The 19,961-nt window shown below is 37.9% G+C and overlaps 1 protein-coding gene across 28 annotated transcripts in view; it reads left to right on the top strand.

Annotated features, from left to right (window-relative positions):
* Positions 1-19,961, top strand: part of BBX (BBX high mobility group box domain containing) — a 291,573-nt gene that overhangs the window by 257,097 nt on the left and 14,515 nt on the right. For 21 of the 28 annotated variants that reach the window (XM_012189597.5, XM_042230795.2, XM_042230803.2 and 18 more), the window contains 4 exons: positions 122-260; positions 3,716-3,864; positions 12,158-12,247; positions 13,586-13,645. In XM_012189597.5, coding sequence (XP_012044987.1) covers positions 122-260; positions 3,716-3,864; positions 12,158-12,247; positions 13,586-13,645 — 438 coding nt within the window. The remainder of the gene's footprint in view (positions 1-121; positions 261-3,715; positions 3,865-12,157; positions 12,248-13,585; positions 13,646-19,961) is intronic. The other 7 variants (XM_060417209.1, XM_060417206.1, XM_015092425.4 and 4 more) reach the window with 1 other exon arrangement.

Genomic DNA, 19,961 nt, shown 5'->3' on the forward strand with positions numbered 1-19,961 from the left:
ATAATTAACAAATAGCATCATGCAAATAGTACCTAAGGGGTCAAAAGGTCACTTATGAAGCAATTAAGATGATTTCCTTTCCATCCCAATATGCCAAGCACACTCTTTTGAATTTCCTTAGGGAAACGAAGCTCAGGAAAAGGAAACTCGTCTGATCATGAAGGGTGTTGGAATGAAGAAAGCTGGGCATTTAGCCAGAGTGGGACCAGTGGAAGCAAGAAGTTCAAAAAGACAAAGCCAAAGGAAGATTCTGTCCTTGGGTAAGTGCCTGTGGGCACAGTCAGTCATGCAGCACAGACCACACGTGCAGTAGTATTAAGTTTTCAAGGTAAACAAATCACTGACAGCTCATTCTTTGAGTGTTCAGTCAGCACTTACTGTGTTCTTAGTAAACTCATGAAGAAATACAGATCATCATGTGATTCCTGCTGTTAGCATGGTGTGTGAGTAATAGTGTCTTTCATGTTTTAATTATGGTACAAAATGTGTAGATTGTAGACTTAGGCCTGAGTTTCAGTTGAGGTCCACCTTGTACTAGTGGTGTGACATTGTAAATCCTTTCATATCGCCAAGATGTAGTTCTAATCTGAAGTTTACAATGAATATCACAGGTTTATACTTTGCTAATTTTATATACTCTATGTACTTCATATAATATTTGTAAAGGTTATGTGCACATGTATAAAATAATGGCAGCTGAGAATGTACATAAAATTATGTTCCTACCTCTAATCTTGTTTTGTTTAAACCAGGTTCTAATGCTCTAAGGTAAAAAATATTAGATTGAATATTCTCTCAATACAGAGAAATTTCAGCAATTAATTATGTATTAAAATGCAGTATCAAGAAGGAGCATACATTGATAAAATAATTAAGAATTATTTTTTATTATATAAGATAGACTCCTAATACCAAGCTTAACATAAAGCATTTTGATAGGCGATGCAATACTTTATATTGGTGAAAAAAGAAAGCATCTGTATATTCAGCATCTGTATATTCAGTCGTACTGTCCTTTAGCTTTCTCATTAGCCAAATTTGAAAAGAATACACTGAATAGAAATAAGTATACTTTAATATATTTTCCATATTTTTTCATAAGTATGTTAAAGGTATGCAAATTTTATGCATTAGGAGTATTATATTTGTTTTATCCATAAATACTTGCATTTCTTTTTTGTGGGATAATGTACTTTGTCAACTGGATATTACAATGCTTTGAGGTCTGGTTAATCTTAAGGCCCTCATTACACAGTGGGAGGGTGGAAAGTATTTCTCATGAGGATGATTCCTCAATATTATTTATATTGAGATGATATATTTATAACTGTATATATTTTGTTCTAATATTTTTAAAAGTCCAAAGTTCAGATTATTTTGCCAACATTATGCTTAAACAGTGACATGAAAATCCTCACCTTTGTTATTGTCAAGCACGGAAGGATTTGCAGGATTGTCTTAAAAATTGAGCATTAGAGCTAGTGCTCTCCATCTTCTGGAATTACCAGTGTCCTGTAGGTCTACACACTGAGAGAGGTATAGGTCTTATTGCAGACAGTGTGAAAGCCCAAGGGAATAAATAAAGCAGGCCTGAAGGCTCCCCAGCAAAAAGTTCTCTGGTGCTTCTGTTAGAAACTCCTGAATGTTTTTACCAGTCTTCTCTGAGGAACAAGAAAAGTGAAACAGTCTTGGAAATCTGTTCCTGAAAAGAGATTGGGGTGTTTTTGTTTTAATCGTTTCTTCGGAAGCCACATGTGTTTAACTGGGGGTGTGATTTTCTGCAGGCTAAATCAGTGGTACAACCCTGGTCTTTCCTCCTCTCCCTTCTTTAAATATTGGCCTGTCAGAATCAGATTGTCTGGGCTTGCTTTATTTGGAACATGCCAGCATAGTTCATGAGCACTGAAAAATGCCACATCTGTCAATCTTCTCTGAGATTTCTAAATGAGTAGTGTAAACCTTTTATCACAGAAAATGTGCTGTTTAGTTACCTGTAGCCAAGGAAAATTCACTCTGCATTGGCAGTTCTACTTTTATAGACTTCTTTAAGAAAAACATAGGTAATTATTCTAGGTGAAAAAAGTGGGGGGTGGGGAAGTCCCAAGGGACCTAAGGAGTTACAGCTTACATTTTCATATTTCTCTTTTGGTTATTCAGAGTATCTAAAAAATTCACATCTTATAGATAGCTTTCTGACAGCAACTGATTAGTATCGGATGTTACCTGATTTTCCATTACTATAATTTATTAACTGAAATGACAAAAGAAAATTTTACTAAGGGAGGAACATCACCCACAAGCCATCACCTTTAACTGCTTTGTTAGAACTTAATAATGGCCTTTTTCAGGGGGGCCTTTCTGATGATCATCTGACTGTCCTATTTGTGCTCCCCATTCTTGTACATTCCTCCAAGACTGAGAAAAGAGTCTTAGGTGAACACACCTCAAGTACATTTCTCAGGTAGCAGCGTAACGTGTTAACTTCTGGTAAGTGAGTACTCAAAGCTGCCCTCTTCCCAGTGCGCCTTCCATTTTCCATCTCCCAAGCACAACAGTTCCCCTGCAGCTTCTCCCATCTGTTTGGGTTGCATCTTAGCTAATAAATCTCACTATAAATGAAAGCCAGCAACCAGCCTAGCTTCCAGCAGGCACACTGCCATTGCTGTGGGGCTACGTAGAGACAGTCAGCAGCAGTCCAAGGATTTCCCAACTTTGCTGGTGGCATTTCTGGAGTCATTTGTGGTTTGCGTTAAAGTCACGTTGCCTCTCTGCTGGTGTGTACTTGGAAAACTGGCTTTACTTTTCTCTTTGAATGTTTTGTCTTCATCCTGGTCAACTATCCAGAATTTTTTTTCTAATCTTCAGAATATTTGTTTATATCTTCTTTGTGTGTTAGTTGCTCAATCTTATTCAACTCGTTGTGACCCCATGGACTGTAGCCCACCAGGCTTCTCAATCCACAGGACTCTCTAGATAAATGTGTGTTTTAATCAAGTACTAAACTAGTTAATGGGCTTGCTGCATGGCACTAGTAATAAAGTATTGTCTCCTTGCCAATGCAGGAGACAATAAGAGATGAGGATTCTATCCCTGCTTCAGAAAGATTCCCTGGAGGAGGGCACGGCAACCCACTCTAATATTCTGGCCTGGAGAATCCCATGGGCAGAGGAGCCTAACAGGCTATGGTCTATAGGGTCAGACACAAATGAGCAACTTAGCATGCACACAAACGAGTCAGTAATTTTTTAAAATTAAGTTTATGAAGTTATCAATATAAATTACTAATTTCTATAAATAAACTTGCTATATGTATGTGTGTATGTATATACATATACATACATATACATGAGAATCTTCAGAATGAAAAACTTGGATAGAATATGCTTTGTACTGAACTTCATAAAAAATTCCTGTGCCAGTGGAAAAAAACAGCAAATTCTCCACTTCAATAATACCCTGCTATTTTATATAATGTTTCTACTTTTCTAAGGTAATAACATAACCTGTCATGTGAGTTTATTAAGAAAACTGTGTTGGTAAGTCTCAAGCATTTCTAAAAAGATATTTTATGTCCTTGCACAGAATTTAGCAATGTCCTAATTCTTAAGGAACCCCATTTTCAAATGGAATATCTTAAAATATATCTTAGATTGTTTCCTTTTTAAATATTTACATCATGTGCTGATTGAGTCTCTCCCCTCCCGTCTTTCATTAGCTCAACAAAGCTGGATGAAGAATTTGAAAAGAAATTCAACAGCCTCCCTCAGTATAGTCCTGTTACATTTGACCGGAAATGTGTACCTGTCCCAAGGAAAAAGAAAAAGACTGGAAATATGTCCGCAGAACCGACTAAAACCAGCAAAGGTTAGATGCGTGCTGTGCCTTCCTGCAGCATGATCAGACTCTAACTGAAGCCTCTTCTGACCGTCTGCAGCTCCCTTTAGATATGTACTTGGGTTTGCAGTTGAAGCAGTGGCGAGTTGGAATTTCAGTTGTTTTCCAGGGTTATCTTGGTTCCTGCCTTACTCTTTTCTCTCTCGTCTTCTTCCTAAGTCTCTTCAGCCTTCGTCCTTGGGCATCTCAACCTATACATTTGCCCATATGCAGGTCTTAATTATACATGGTCTTCGACCTTCTTGTCTCCATAATTCAGGTTGGGAATGCTGAGCTTTTCTTGAGCAGGAACTGTTGGCTGAACCCAGTTCATCTGTTTCTCTGTGTGTCTGCAACAGGTTGGACTCTGGGGCAGTGAAATCCTTCCATTCACTTGGTCAGGAGATCACATTCTTAACTGGCAATTGAACCAAAACTCCCCGTAATACTTTGGCAATATAATTTTTATTGGTTTTATTAAATTTAGAGAAGTGCTATGTACATATTCTTTTTCAAGAATATCAGATGCTCTTCTGTGTATATCAAGGAAGTTTTTTAAATTGTCAGTGTGGCTTGGGGGGTTGGGGAGTCTCAGCACTCATGAGGGGCAACACTGCGGTTCGTTAGAGGGGTTTTAAAGAGTGGGGAGTACATTTTCAGTGGTCACAACCCCTGGCACATATGTATGGCAGAGGCTAGAGTTCTAAACATCCTAACCTGCGTAGGACATTCAAGTACAATGAAGAACTGTCCTACACAAAGCCACAGTATTGCTCCCAGTGCAAAACTTCTCTTCTGAGTTTACTTTAGGTCTGAAAGTTGGTAGACAAGTGAGTATACCTTTATTTTTCCACATAGAGGTGGAAAACGTCATTCGGTAGCTCTCCTCTAGAGGTAGTGAATGAGAGATGAAAAACTAGTGTGGGGGTTTGTTGTTTCCAGGATCAAATTCTGAGCAGGATTTGATGGCAGCATTCTCATAATTACCCTGTAAAAGAGGCAACCTGTTGCTCCCTCTATGGCAAATCAGAATACTTCCCTTTTTGTGTGTATTTAGCTGAATGCATAGATGAATGGATAGATAGAAAATGATATCTATCTTTGCACAAATCTTGTCAAAATCTAGCAATCATGGAGAATGATCAAAGATAAATAGTAACGAGTATATATAATTTCACGGATTTGGGGGAGTCCATAATGTGTATATCTAGGGAAAAAGTATATCTATGAAGAAACCTAAACCTTTCTCCATCAAGATCTAAAACCCCCACTGTACACTGAAACTGAAACAACAAGGAGACCCGTGTCTCAGGGTGAATCTGAAAAGGTGAGGAAAATGCCCCCTTTGTGATAAAAGGTGGGAAGGAATGTAAAAGTGATTTTAGAATTAGCTCAGTTTTCCGCTGTGGTTAATAAAAACAAGTCTGGTGAATAAAGAACTAAAAAAGAAATATTGCATCACTGAGTTTGCTCATCTGAGAAAATAAAATAAGGTTGTTCTGAGATCTTCCAAGATAGGTAGGAAAGAAATAAAGCAGCCTGTTGACAGGTAGGTAGCTGAGCACCATAATGGATTACCGAGTGAAATGACAGTCCTTGTGCCCTGGAGATGTTTAGGAATAGGCAAAGCAGTCCATGAGCCCAAAGATGCCAGGTATCATGAGCCCCCACAATTCTTGGATTTAAAGTTGCTGATAAATACATGACTTAGCAAACTAATAAAATGGAACTTAATTGATTGATGTGCAGGACATATGCTCTTCCTCCACTCCTTGCCGTTGGAGACATTCATTTTAGAGCCCTGAAGTTGGCTGAATTATCTGTCAGGGACTGTAACAATAGATTTATTTTTGTAAAGCTATAAAACCCTGAAGTTAGGATCTGTTTTCATGAGACCTTCTCTTGGGTCTTGGTTGTCTGTTATATGTTTTTCCTCTCCCAACTGAGATTAACAGTATTTCTTTTGATGTGAAATAGCTTTTTTGGAGCTTTGGATTATACTTTATACAATATCATCTTAACTCTTCTGTTACGCCTCTCAAGCCACAAAGTCCCTGGTTCTTAAAGTGTACCAGTAATTGCATAAATAGGAAGGCTATCAAGACCTTAGATTTTGCTCATTCCAACTTGTGGAGCAAAATGCAATTAAAATAAAACAAATTAAATAATATATTCTCTATTTAGCAAACTAAAGAAGTAGTATTTGTAGTTGATTATAATTTGGTATTAGTGCCAGTGTACTATCCTACAAGTTATTAATGAAATTATCATACCAGCTGCACTGTAATTGCCTGGTCTTTAGAGGATAGAGGAGATTGTTTTCTTAGAGTCTAGACCCTTTGCATTTTTGCATAATGAATTGTTCAAAGCAAACATTGTGAGTGAGATCAGTAATTCTTTAGTAAAGGAGCATGTTTTCATAGGAAACCTCATTTTTTCTCCAACAACATTTGTCTGTATTTTATTTTCTCCTGTATTTCTTATTCAACATTTATTATTGTATTTTTCCCTGCCTTATACTAGGTATTTCTTTTTTTTAGCTACTCCAGGTTATATAACATGTATAGAATTTTTATGAAATGTAATTTCTAGAAGAAATATTTATGCATGCATTTATATAGTTACATACCTCAAGATCATAGTTGGGTTTATACTTGTATTTTCCCAGTGGTCGTCTTGTTTGTATCTGTATTTCCAAGTGGTCTTTCCCTTTTCCATCATGCCCTCTACTATCTCCGTCCTGTTCCTTAAGTGTTTGTAACGGGTCTACCTTCCTCTAACAAGGTCCAGGCCACATTATAGTAGGCTTAGTGTTTCGATGATTTAGGCATAGAATTTCCCTTTGCTTCTAAGATTATCCAGGAAGTTATCTATCTCATTCACAATGCAGGTCAGCTGCAGCAGCCCATTTCTACAGTGTTTTCTGGTTTATCTCACACAGTTACTTGTATATATTCAAATGAAAGCTTTGAATTATAAATCTAAATTTAATTATAACTTAAGAGATTTGTTTTGACACATTATTTTAAGTATACTGTTAATGTGTGAAGCACTTTTTACAAAAGTATCGGAAGTCAGAGTGCTCTGTAAAATAGTAGTTTTCAAGTAAGTAGGGTCATGAAGAAAAAGTTAATTGAGTTCAATTTGGAGTGTTTAAATTATGCCCAATCTTGACCCTTGACTCAATTTCTCCTTCCTTATCTCTTTTATCTTTTCACATTGTTTTTTAGCCTATTAACAAACATACTGTTAGTCTTTCTCATGTTTCTCCAATTTACGCTTACTCTGCAAGATTCAAATTCCCACTGTTAAAGAATTTGAAATTTTTGAAAATCACAATGGAAATCAAAGAAGCGGGTTTGCAATGTTAAAGATTGAGGACAGAATCCCCTGTTTGGGATTGAGCTGACCTGACTATATTAATAGTGTTCAAGAGCTGAGATGTGATGAAAATCAGGCCATCCCTTTCCCGTCAGGAAGTGATAGCTTCCAGGTTGGGCAGAACTCTGTTTCTTGCCCTGTAGCTATTTGAGAGTCTTCACTGTCCTTAGACATTTTCTTAAGCATGGTGACAGCACATTTACAGGTATAAAAGGTATGCCTACTATAATCCTGAGTTTTTTTAACAAAGCATGCATTTCTAGCCCAATAATGTGGCTCCTCCTCAATGAATCCTAACTTGATTGTGGCTCATTTACTTGAACTTATCACAGTCCACAGATTCATATGTTTAGTAGCCATTTTGCTATAAATTATTACAAAGGTATTTACTGTTTCATTGGCCCTTCATTACTTATGTGTTCATTAACAAAATGACAGCCTAGTCTTAGGATAAAACCTCTGCTCTTTTTATAGCTTAAAAACATGAAACTATAGAAGCTGGACATTGTCACCACCATTCAAGATTCAAGTTATGCCTAACACTTCTCTCCTACTGCAGTTCTCCAAACCAGGCTTCTCTTAATTCACCTCACCTGCTGACCTTGAAAATTCTTCATACCATACTACTAATAAAAGGGCTCTGTGTCACTATACTTCTCAGCTAAAACATGTCCATTTTTCAGCAAACTATGAACAACATTAATGTTTTGAAAAAGTTATTATTAGTGTCTCTATGGCATGCCTCCTACTGTCTCAGGTTATAGTTTGTCTTTGCTATTTTTTACCGAGCTGTGAAGTTGGGATGCAAAAGAAGTTGATATCTTCAAAATACAGGCCACCCTGTCCAAAAATGTTAGTGAAGTCCTAAGCTAGTTCATATGCTAGCAACAGTGATTTTTGTCATAAGGAAGTGGAAACTGGTACCAACTGTCTTTCAGGAGGTTTGGTAGGAAGATGGGAGAGTGAGATGGCATGGAAACTTGAGATTGTGGTTCATGGAAAGACAATTGCCATCTGTTTCCTTCTCAGCTTCTTTTCTCTGTTTTTGACTTCCTACCTTCTTTTCCCTCCTTGGACATTTCTATGTTAATTATAATTAAGGAAAAATAGTAGTATATGTGCTATTTATTACAAATTTTGACTTTATTTTCCTTAAACAAAATATCAGACATGTATACCATACTGGTGGACAGGAGTCAAATTGTTCACTTCTTGACTAAAGTTACTGCTTTTCAGTGAATATCCTTGTATCTTATCCTCATATCAAACTCCTTTGAGTTTATCACTTTCCTTTTTATTTGAACTTGTCGTTTGCTTAGATTTGTTTTATAGTTCAGGATGGCTAGCAGCAAGGCTGTTTAAAAATATAACTTTACGGAAACTCTTCTGGGTACTAAACCTCCCTGGATGTTCTCTTTTTATGTTAAAATTGACAAGCTCTATATTAAGTTTTGTCCTTAAATTATACTTTTTAGGTTTCTCCGAGTATGGTTGGGTCTGAAAATATGCATTCTTTTCTTCTTTCTTAACCCATTCCATACATCAAATCAGTTTGTTTCTGTGAACCATTTCCTGATCCCATTGTCCTCGTATACAGTGATGAACAAAAGTCGTTCTCCCTGTGAGCCTGTACCATATTATCATTAGATTATCTTCCTGTGGGTAAATCACTAGTATCCTTATGATCCAGAGAAGTCTCAGAATTGTCTTTCTGCTTTCTGCTTTCTTCTGCTTCCATTTTCCATGATTGCCCATGCCTCTGTCATTCATGTGCACCACCTACACTTTCCTGGATTGTATAAGATACATATGAATGATAGCAAATGGGCTGTAAAGAATACCTGTAATATTAGTGTATATCATCCACATGATATATTGTCTTTGTATCTGTTAAATTTGTTTTCTTTCCCTTTTCATTCACTTCCCCCCTACCCCAAAAAACAAATAAGAAGTGTTTTCTGTTTCCATTTCACACCACTACCACCCAATTCAGAATATTTGTTATTGGTTATTTAGAAGGATGACTTGGTGTAGTCCTCAAAAATCATTTGTAAACCTTTATGTTATCAGTAATAATAGCAACAACTGTCATTTCTTGAACTCTTTATTTATGCCATCCAGTGTTTTAAGAGCTTTGCTTATTCATGCAACAATATTGTTGAAAATCAGTCACGTGTTGAGCACCATCCTAGGCATATAGAATATATCTCTGAATGAAAACAAAGAACCCTGCTGCCGTGGAGGTTACATTATAGTGGGAGTACCAGACAGTAAATAAGCCTGAACAATAATGTTTCAGAAGGTGAGCAGTAATATGGAAAAAGGAATAGGTTTGATAGAACTAGGTCAAAGATTAACAAAGGAGAAGACTTGAACATCATACAGACATATATAGAATGTTCCACACAACAATAGCATCATATACACTCTTCTCAGGTATACATGGGACAGTCTCCAGAACACACAGTATGCTGGAACATTTCACAAAAAGAATTGAAATGATTGAAATTACGTTTTCTGACCACAGTGGAATGAAAGTAAAAATTAACCACAGGAGAAAATTCAGAAAACTCAAAAGTAAGTGAAAATTAAACAACACACTCTAAATAACCAGTGAGTCAAAGAAGAAATCAGTAGGGAAATATGAAAATACTTTGAGATGAGCAAAATGAAAATATATAGCATGCTGAAATTTATAGGTACAGCTAAAGCATGACTTAGAGGGAAGTTTATAGGTATAAATTCTTATATAAAAAAAGAAGAAAGATACCAAATCAATAACCTAACCTGTCTTGAGACACTGTTAGCGGAACAAACGAAACCTAAAAAAGTAAAAGAAAGGAAATAATAAAGATTAGAGAGGGGATTAATGAAATGAAATTAATTAAATAAATAATAGGAAAATAATGGAGAAAAACCATTAAAGCCAAAAGCTAATTCTTTGAAAACAAACAAACTTGAGAAACATTTAACTAGACTGACCAAGAAAGAAAGAAAACAAATTCAGAAGTGAAATAGGGATCATTACTACCAACCTCACAAAAATAGGAAGGATTAAAAAGGAATCCTATGAATAATGGTATGCTGATAAGTTAGACAGCCTACATGAAATGGGCAGTTACTGGAAAAACACAAATTACTGAACCTGACTTAAGAAATAGACAATGTAAATAGACCTATAACTAGTATACAGATTGAATTTAGTAAGCAAAAAAGTACTAGACCTAGATGGCTTTACTACCGAATTCTTCCAAATGTTTAAATAATTAATACCAGTTTTTCATAAGCTTGCTCATAACATTAGAAGAGGAGGGAACACTTCCCAATAAGAAAGCCAGTATTACCCTAAAGTCAAAACTAGACAGACATATCACACAGACAAGAAAATCCGAAACTGCAGACCACTCTCTCTATCACATGTAGGCACAGAAATCCTTAACAAAATGCTAACAGACTGAATCCATGTAAGAATTATATACTGTAATCAACTGATGTTTTGCCCCAGGAATGCAGGGTTGGTTTAACATCCAAAAATCCAGTTGGTAGAATTAATATACCACAACAGTAGGACAAGGACAAAGAAAAATCCACAGGATCATCTCAGTAGATGTAGAAAGAACATTTGACAAAATTCAGGACCTTTTCGTGATAACAGCCAACAAACTCAGAAGGGAACTTAAAAACTTGATAAAAGACAGTTAAAAAAAAAACAACTTTGCAACCAGCATTATGCTTAATGATAAAAGACTGAGTGCTTTCCCCCTAAGATAGGGAATAAAACAAGGATGTCCACTGTCACCATTTCTGTTCAACAGTGTAGTGGAGGTTCTAGCCAGGGCAGTTTGGGATACAGAGACTATAGAGGTAGGGAGGCGTGTAGTAGCTAAAAGGATACGAGGTTTATTTTTGAGGTGGTGAAAATGTCCTCAAATTGATGACGGCTACAAATATTTGTGAACATAAAAACCATTTAATGGTATACTTTAGACAGGAGCACAGATAGTTGCCTCTGGCAGGAAGACAGGGCACGTGGGTGCAGATCCTGGTAGGTGGGTAGATGCAGCAGGAGCAGCTTACAGAGCTTCTAATTTTTAAAATCCTCACTTCAACCCTGTGAGTTAGGCACTATTATTATCCCCATTTACACATGAGGAAACAGAAGTTATGTAAGGTGATTGTCAGTTTCACATAGGACTATCATCAAAGTGTAGAAAGCAACCTGCTTTGGGGAGGTCAGTGCTGTTGTTGCCATTTCTGATGGTGACTGAAAAATCCCAAGGCTCTTTTCTTTATCTGAGCAAACTAAGATCCAGCTTGAGACTTCTGCCCCTTCCCTACTACTCTCCCCCTGCCACCCTCCACAAAAAAAGTCTTGACAAGTATTTTTGTATTTTTAAATCAATCTTTTCTTCCTAGAATATCCTCAGAATAGGGTGTAAAGCTATCTAATGCTATCAGGACCACCTGAAAGTCATCCTCAAAGTGCTGTCCTTGTGAAGATCAGTTTCTTAGGAGAAACAAAATGTCTATGTCATCCTTGCCTTCATGATATTTAGGAATCTAAAGTAAAATCTTCTGTTTATTACAGACTACAATCTGTACTGCCATTACTGGCTGTGGTGTGCTCTAGTCACTACATCTGCAGTTTCTGCTGAGGGAGTCCCAGCCCTAATGGAGGCTTCTGTCAGATATATTTCTAAGGAAAATCTCACTGGTTTTTCAGTAAATCTAGGGAAGGGAGCTAAGCACAAGTTGGATGAGAAAAGATGCAAGGTGACATTTCTTGTGAATCAGGTTGCTTATTTCACAAGTTGGGGGAGGGTATAATTGTTTAGAAACACGGAGTATTTTTTTTATGAAGCATTGTAAATTTTAAATATATTTATATTAATATTGTCTGTAGGTCCTTTCCAGTCTCAGAAAAAGAACTTATTCCACAAAATTGTCAGCAAATATAAGCACAAAAAGGAGAAGCCTAATGTTCCGGAAAAAGGTATTGGTGCCTTCCATGCTCCATTAAGACTTCTCAGCCACCTCCATTGTGGATTCATCTTTGAGTGATGCTTCACCGCACCGTCTTCGCCTTTACCTCCCCTCTGCTTGCTTCAATGTCATCAGCTCTGACGCAGGCACATTCATTATTTCTAGACTCTGCAGCTAATTGCACAGAGGGATCTTTTTCCACTTCTATACTCAAATCCCTTATTTGTCTCTAGTTTCAGAGTTCCATATGAATCCTAAAACGGCTTTTTTTATTTGTATTTGGTACATTTTTAAATTTAGTCTCCATGAGCTCTTCTCCACTTATTTTCTTTGACTGTTCTCGTTTTTTCTCATGTTTGGCAGCCGTCAAAGCAGGACCACGTTTCCTGCTTCCTGAAATCTTCCCAGTTTGATATTCATGTGAAAGTCCCACGGTTTCTATACTTTCTCTGACACTTGAGGATCCTTGTCAAGGGGGATTCCACTCCTACGTCGTAACCTGTCTCTCTTTTTTTCTATCTGTATACTGAGCTTGTCGGGCTCTTCCCACCTCCTTCAGTCACATAACCGTTATTTCCAGAGGGCACGAGAGACACAGGCACTCTACCCTCCCTTTGCTCTGAGCATCGGTGTCATTGTCATGGTCTGGATGGGCCCTTGAACCTCTTCAGGGCTCATCTAAAGATCTCCCTCTGTTCTCTCACACAGAAGATAAGCTTCCCCATCTGGTTCAGTGCAACCACATGTCCTGGAAGTCAGTCTTTCTCTGGCATCTCCTGCATGTTAGTGTTGTGACTGCCATGAGCCTACCCATCCGATGCCCATTGCATCCTCCTTGCATGGCCAGATGTGGAGTCCCTCGTGTTTATGGAATGAGGCTTTAAATGCAGCTGTCTTCCCTGTGTAGACATACACGCCTGAGTGTTCCTGTGTGTGACCTTTTACTTAATTTGGGTTTTATTTTCACCTGCATTCAGCCTCTTGGTTTTGTTTTGTATGTTGGTATTTATTCTCTGCTTTCAGTGGAGAAATATCTCTCTTTAGGTAAAATGTCAGCTTTTATCTTTATCTTTTAACCAATCTCTAGGTTAATCTCGATTAAAGTCATAGAAATTACCCAACAGTGTTTTTATAAAATGCAAATTTGTTTACTTTTAATGCATTTCTGATATGGCCTAATTAGTTGGCAAATGTGGTTTTGAGAATTAAATAGTTGAAGTAAAATTCTGTTTCATTTGTGTTATAACGATTTTTTATTGAGGTGGTTTTGTGGATTGTCTTATTTTTATAGTTTATGTGTCTATACTAGGAGTAGAGATTCACTTTTCTTTTCTGTTACTGCTTTTAGGAAGTGGGGATAAATGGTCAAGCAAGCAACTCTTCTTGGACGCCATTCACCCTACAGAAGGTAAAAGAAGCAACATTCATTGTATCGTTTCAGGTAGTCTATGCTGGAAATGCCATAATTTTTGTAGATTTAAAAAGATACCAATTTGTACAGAATTAAGCAACAGCATTAGACCTGTTATTTTTAAATTTTGAGTTTTTAATTTTCAAATCAAAATTGATAGTTTTTTTGCTTTTTTAAGTTTTTTAAATTGTTAAAATATGATAACACTTTTACCAGAGACTTGGGAAAAACAGAACAAAATTATATATAGTTCCACTAGGTATTACAATTATTTTTTAAGTAGATAAATTAAGACTTAGTTGGAGTTTCAATATCAAACTCTCAAAAATTAATTGAATAAATAGAAAAGTAGGATATATTAGATCTGAAAAGCTATTCAAAAGTGACAGATTTTTTATCTTACTAATGGTCAGGCTGTGCGTCATGTGGAGTTTAATTTGTGATAGGGGGATTTTTAACCACAGTCACCAGAAATTAGAGGGGATTTTTGTTTTAATTTGGCTGCCTTGGGTTTTTAGTTGTGGCATGCGGTGGTGTGCGGGTTTAGTTGCTCCACGGCATGTGGGATCTTAGTTCCCTAACCAGGGATTGAACCTGTGTCCCTTGTATTGCAAGGCAGATTCCTAACCACTGGGCCACCAGGGAAGTCCCAAATTAGAGGTTTCAAAACTGGAAATATTCAGTATTGCAGCTCACGTTGCAAGAGGATGCACTTGGGAAGTCAAATGGAGCGGCACGGGGCTCTCCTGGATGTGGGAGCCCTGCCGAAGTGATTCCTGACCTGGTCTTCCTCCCCAACCCACTGCCCAGTTCCTCCTGATTGTGATCAAAGGGAATGTCCCTGAGGCTTTTGGTAGCCAAAGAAAAGCCCCATATTGACTGGTAAATGTTAGAAGCGCAGATTTTATTTCAAATTTCCCACAGTCATATTTATTTGTGACTTTATATAATTCCTCTTAAGCATTGAACTATAGGTAAATGAAGATTTTGCGGTGGGTAAAGAGCCATACATCCATTCTTCCCACTGATGCTCTTTTCCATTTAGATATTTTTAAAAACCTGAACATTTTTCCAACGTGTCATGAGGAGTCACGTCATTTGAAAACTAGGAGAGACTTTCGTGATCATCCTTTTGATTTACCCCTTTGGTTTATTTACTTACGGCTACAAAGGGGAACTTGATGAACAAGTCCATGTGTCTTGATTCCCAAAGGAATCAAGGAATATACTCTCATTCCTTTGTTGAAAGAGAAAAAATTAAGATACACATGTGACCTAAGTCGTTTCTAAAAAAGCACTCATGTTTTAAAGATATTTGTCAAAAATATGCAAATTTGAGTTCATCATCAACGTGAACTTTTGTTGTTTGGTTGGCACAGTTCACATGAACTGCATGTCTGCTCTTATGTCATTTTGCTTTTAGAGAAAATGCCAGCAATATGTCTCCTTTCTGACTTATTACTTCACATTCACAGCCTCTATAGGGTATCATTTCTGCACTTTGCTGGCAAACAAAATATGAATTGTTGCGCCACTCTCAGTGTTAAACCCTAACATCCCTAAATTGATACACCTTCACACATGTGTATTTTAAAAATATGTTCTGCACAGATTTGATAAATGTAAGGCACTGATGAATCAGAGGAATCTGAAAGAGGCATTTAAGACAATATTACTCTTTTCTTGAAATGATGCTATTCTAAATATTTTAATTTTAAAACAGTGAAAACCCTACCTCATCTATAAGGAGGTATCACAGCATGTGCAGGGTGGTAAAAGAGCGAGTAAGTAGGAATTAGGGGACCTGATTCCTAATCTCAGACCTGCCACTAATGTGTGGTCTCCGGTAGGACAGGCCCTTTAACCTCATAGGATTTACTCTCCACATTTGTTCTCTATTGTAGGATATGTGTGTTTAGGGGTGGGATAAATGAGAAGGCACAGTAATACATGAACTGTACATTTCATTTCTCCTCTAACACTTTGATGATTTTGTTACTGTAATACCTTTAGTGAATGGTATAATGCTGAAAATACCGTATTCTGAAGCCCTAAATTTCTGCCGTTTGGAGGGCAGAAATGTAAATTAATTTTGAATCTTCTAGGCAGTCAAAAGGGTGTAGCTGGAAATATTATCTTTGATATTTAATTATATTTATTATTAATGTGTATGGAATGAAACTTTGGAGAATAGGCACTGAAAATTGCATATCTTTTAGCATAGAGTACAAATTCATTTTATATAGCCAGACGAAAAGGAATCAGTTGTGACTTTTTGTTATTTTTATACCATCTCCTCCATTTTATTGTTCAGGTGGTGACTATGTGATAGGTGTCCATGTCATTCCTTGTTAAAACTTTATCTTGGAGATTATTATGAGGTCAGAAAAAGGAAACCATATTCAGGACAGTGTAGCATGTGTAGGCTATCCTGGGCAAAGGCCAGGCAGACTTTAGAAGTTTGTAACAGATGCCTATAAATGAAATATTGATTCCACTACATAGGCAGCTGTTAGCTGCTTCTGACTCTGTTAAAGTGGATGACTTCAAGTTCACTATCCTTTGCCTACACCATCCTGAGTATAATTGACTGTGAGTTTTCTCCCCTAAAATATCAGAAGTTTTCAGGGGTTTAGTAGTCACATCTGAGGTTTAAGTGCTAAGCTAATAATTTATAAGCATTTTCCCCATGCTTTTAAAATTCAAAATTGCTGAACCACTTCTTAAACTTGCAAATCATTAAAAAAAAAAAAAAATTGCCTGTAGGCTAGAATTCAAGGTAAAATTTTCAGAAAAACCAAGATGACTTCCCTCTGCCACTGTGTTTATCTTTCCACCAAGTTACAGTGTCATAAGTTCATGTTTAAGCTAGAGGTTTCTAATTGTAATAATATTGAGGGGGATGATTACTACTTAATATTGTTTTATGTTTCCAGAGGGTTTTCACATTTACTTTTTGTATAAATGAATCTTAACAGCAGCTCCAGTCAATTTAAGGAGACCTTATCAGCTTCAAATACCTGATAAGGAATTGAAGCCTGGCCAATGTAAATAGGAAGGGAAGAAACCAACACCAAAGCAGTGACCACTACATTTTAGATTTTTCAGGCATATCTGGGTAGCCCTCATTTGCTGGAATTATAAATACTATGTTTTATAAGAAAAAAAAAAAGAAATCTCAGACTAGGTATCTCCATAAAATTAGTTTCTTTACAATATATAAACGTAATTACAGGGAAGAAAAGTCTAGTTTACAGTTTGATTTTTGAAATATCCACAAGTCAGGCTAACTTGGTCTCTCTTCAGAAGTTCAGAGTAGTCGCTTTCTAACTTCAGCAGAGTCCCCCAGGGTCTTAGATAAGGCTCATTCATTTGACTCCTGTGTTCCATTTAGCCTTTGACTGCATTTTCAGCTCATGAGAGATTAACGCATGGCTGTGAGAGTCCAGACTTGGCTATAATAATTTCAGTGCAATTGTGACTCCGTAACTGGCCTGTGAATTAGTGACTTTGGAGCTTTTAATGGCCTCCTGGGGTAACAGTACAAGTGCTATGCTCCTTCACCAAAAAACTCACTCTACATTTTGGGAACAGAGTTTGGAAAACAAGACAGTCTCTTATGGCCACATTCCTAATGTTACTCCAGGAATCAGCTCACATTATCACTCTCACATGATATGCTCAAAGTGTATTATGATTATTGTGGAGTATAAAAAGCAGCTCTGTGGACTTGTTTTGCAGTGCTTGGGTAGGTTTGTGTGTTCAGTTACAAGCCAAAAGAGAAAATGACTAATTTGTTTTTAGAGGACAAAAACCTTCCTTTTCTCACATTTCCAGTAGTTTAGCGCAGGGGTTGGGGGAGGGGCAGGGGAAAAGCGCAAACCTTGCTGTCTCGGGACACATCTTTGGGCTGTTCCCCTAAGCTTGTTTCATTTCCTGTTTCTCACCACTGTTGACCTGAAACTAACAGACTGCCAGTTATTTCTCCAGCAAAGATGAGTATATTCTGGATCAGCAGAGAATTTAACTTTGGGGTTTGCCACCATAGTGTGCAAGCCCCCATATGTCAAAGGAAGGAGAGTTGTATAGAGGGGGGAGAGAAACTGGGATTGGGAGGGCTATGGTAAATCAAGTGTGTGGCGTTTCATTGTGTGAGTCCCTGCCAGGAAAGAAGAGAGGTCTTTCTTCCTGTTGGGCTCTACTATCATCGCAAGGCTTGAGAGCTCCCCCTTCTGGTCTCCTGACTGTTTAATTGAGGTTTCTGTTGATTAATTTTCTTGTACCACTAAGCCTTTGTTTTGATTCTTGCAGGTTGGTGGGGAGGACAGTGTATGTAAATCTAGATAAATTGTGTCCCTGGAGACCACAATTTCTACATGTGTTCAGGGTTCCTGCCTGAGATCCTTTAACCAGCTAGTTGGAGAGGATGATAGAAGAAGTTTCTCTTTGTTTATGTTGCTGGACTCTGATCTGCTGTTTCTGTCCCAGGCAGCTGTAGTTGACTTTTGAACAGAGTCATTTCAACCTCCACTTCACCCCCTCAGTCAAAAATTCATGTGTAACTTTACAGCTAGCCCTCCAGGCCCTCTGTATAAGCAGTTTTGCATCTGCAGATTAAACCAGCCATGGACTACGTAGTACTGTAGTATGTATTTATGTAAAAATATCCACTTATAAGAGGACCTGTGTCCTTATATTTCAAACTTCGGTTGTTCAAAGTTCAGCTGTATGTCTTTGACTTAGCCTTACCTGCTTTCCCCAATTTTTCTGTGTTAGGAGAGGGTTCTCCCTGAGCACTGACCCTGAAGACCATCATCGGTGTAGGCCACCAGATAAGACAAGATGTTCTAGGGTCACCCATGGGTCAGAGCATGGGACAGACTCACTCTGCCCTTTTCCTCTTAACTATAGGAAGATCACATCACATGCCTTTTTTTTATATTGAAGTTTTTTCTTTAAAAAAAAAAAAAAAACTTATAATTTGCCTGTGTTGGGTCTTAACTGGCCTGTGAGCTCTTCATTGCGGCCCTTGGGCCTCTCAGGTTGCAGCACATGGACTTAGTTGCCCTGTGGCCTGTAGGATCTAGTTCCCCGACCAGGGATAGAACCCACATCCCTTGCATTAGAGGGCAGATTTGTAACCATTGGACCACCAGGGAAGTCCCAGATGCCTTTTTCCAATGTGGATGATCTGTAGGCCCTGTGATTACTTTTCGATCTGACAGTGGTTTAGAGAAGACAGCATTTGGAGAGGTGGCATTGCCTCCTTTACAGTGACTTATGAGAACTTCTAGGGCGTTTTCCTTTTTTTCATCTTTCACTTGCCTACAGCCTGATTCATTCCTTCACTATTTCCCAGCCTCCCAATCCCTGTGACCCCATGATCTACTGGTATCTGTTGGCCACCTGCCTTTGACCCCGCAGCTCCTTGGCTGCTGGTGTCTGAGCGTCCCCCGGTCCCATTGCCTTTAAGGCCTGATTCGCCTCCCATTTGCAAACCCTTTGCACCTATACCCTTGGCTTCTTCTGAAAACATATAGGAAAATGAGTAACCACTGAAAAGAAGTGAAAATATCTGAAGTCTCACTGAAAACAAAAAGCTGACAGTCAAGGGAGCCCCACAGTCAGGGCTGTCCCACAGCCTTGAGACACGGGCTGACTGGAGAAAACACCACCAGGACCTTGATTCTAGACCTGAAATGAAAAGAATTTTCAGGCTGGATGGCTGCTTTAGAGGTAGTCTCATCCAGCTCCGTCTTTACATGAGGAAACTGAGACCTTGGTCCCACAGTTAGTAAATTAAAAAGTCAAGAATAGAATCTTCTGTGACTGTGGTATTTCCATTAGCCCCGTATTGTTGTCATAGAAACCAGGTCATCTTTCCCAACCCTCTTAACCCTTTTCTGGTGTCCATGCCTTTTCTCTGACCTTTTTGATTCTTTTCGTATACAAGCAGTAATTTGGATTTAATACACCCTTCATCTTTGGAGTCCTCTACACACTTATCTCCACAAGTTCTAGATTTTTCTGGGAAGAGGAAGAAAAAGAGAGCAGAGGTTAATGCTTTGTCTGGTAGCTCCAACTGCAATGCAGTGATCATACCAGAGAGAGAGAAGGGACAACTGATCACAAACTTCCCCTTGTAGTCAGAAGGGACAACTGATCAGCCTAGATAAGAAACTATACTTTTGAAGCTTATGAATATCCAATGAGGTTATTAGAACTCAGATTTTGGCTTCTTTGTATAGGAGGCTTGAATTTCAGGGCTAATGCAGAGTCATGGAACACCTTTGGAGTGTTTCTAACCAAATTA

Source organism: Ovis aries, chromosome 1 (assembly GCF_016772045.2).
Source record: "Ovis aries strain OAR_USU_Benz2616 breed Rambouillet chromosome 1, ARS-UI_Ramb_v3.0, whole genome shotgun sequence".
NCBI lineage: Eukaryota > Metazoa > Chordata > Mammalia > Artiodactyla > Bovidae > Ovis > Ovis aries.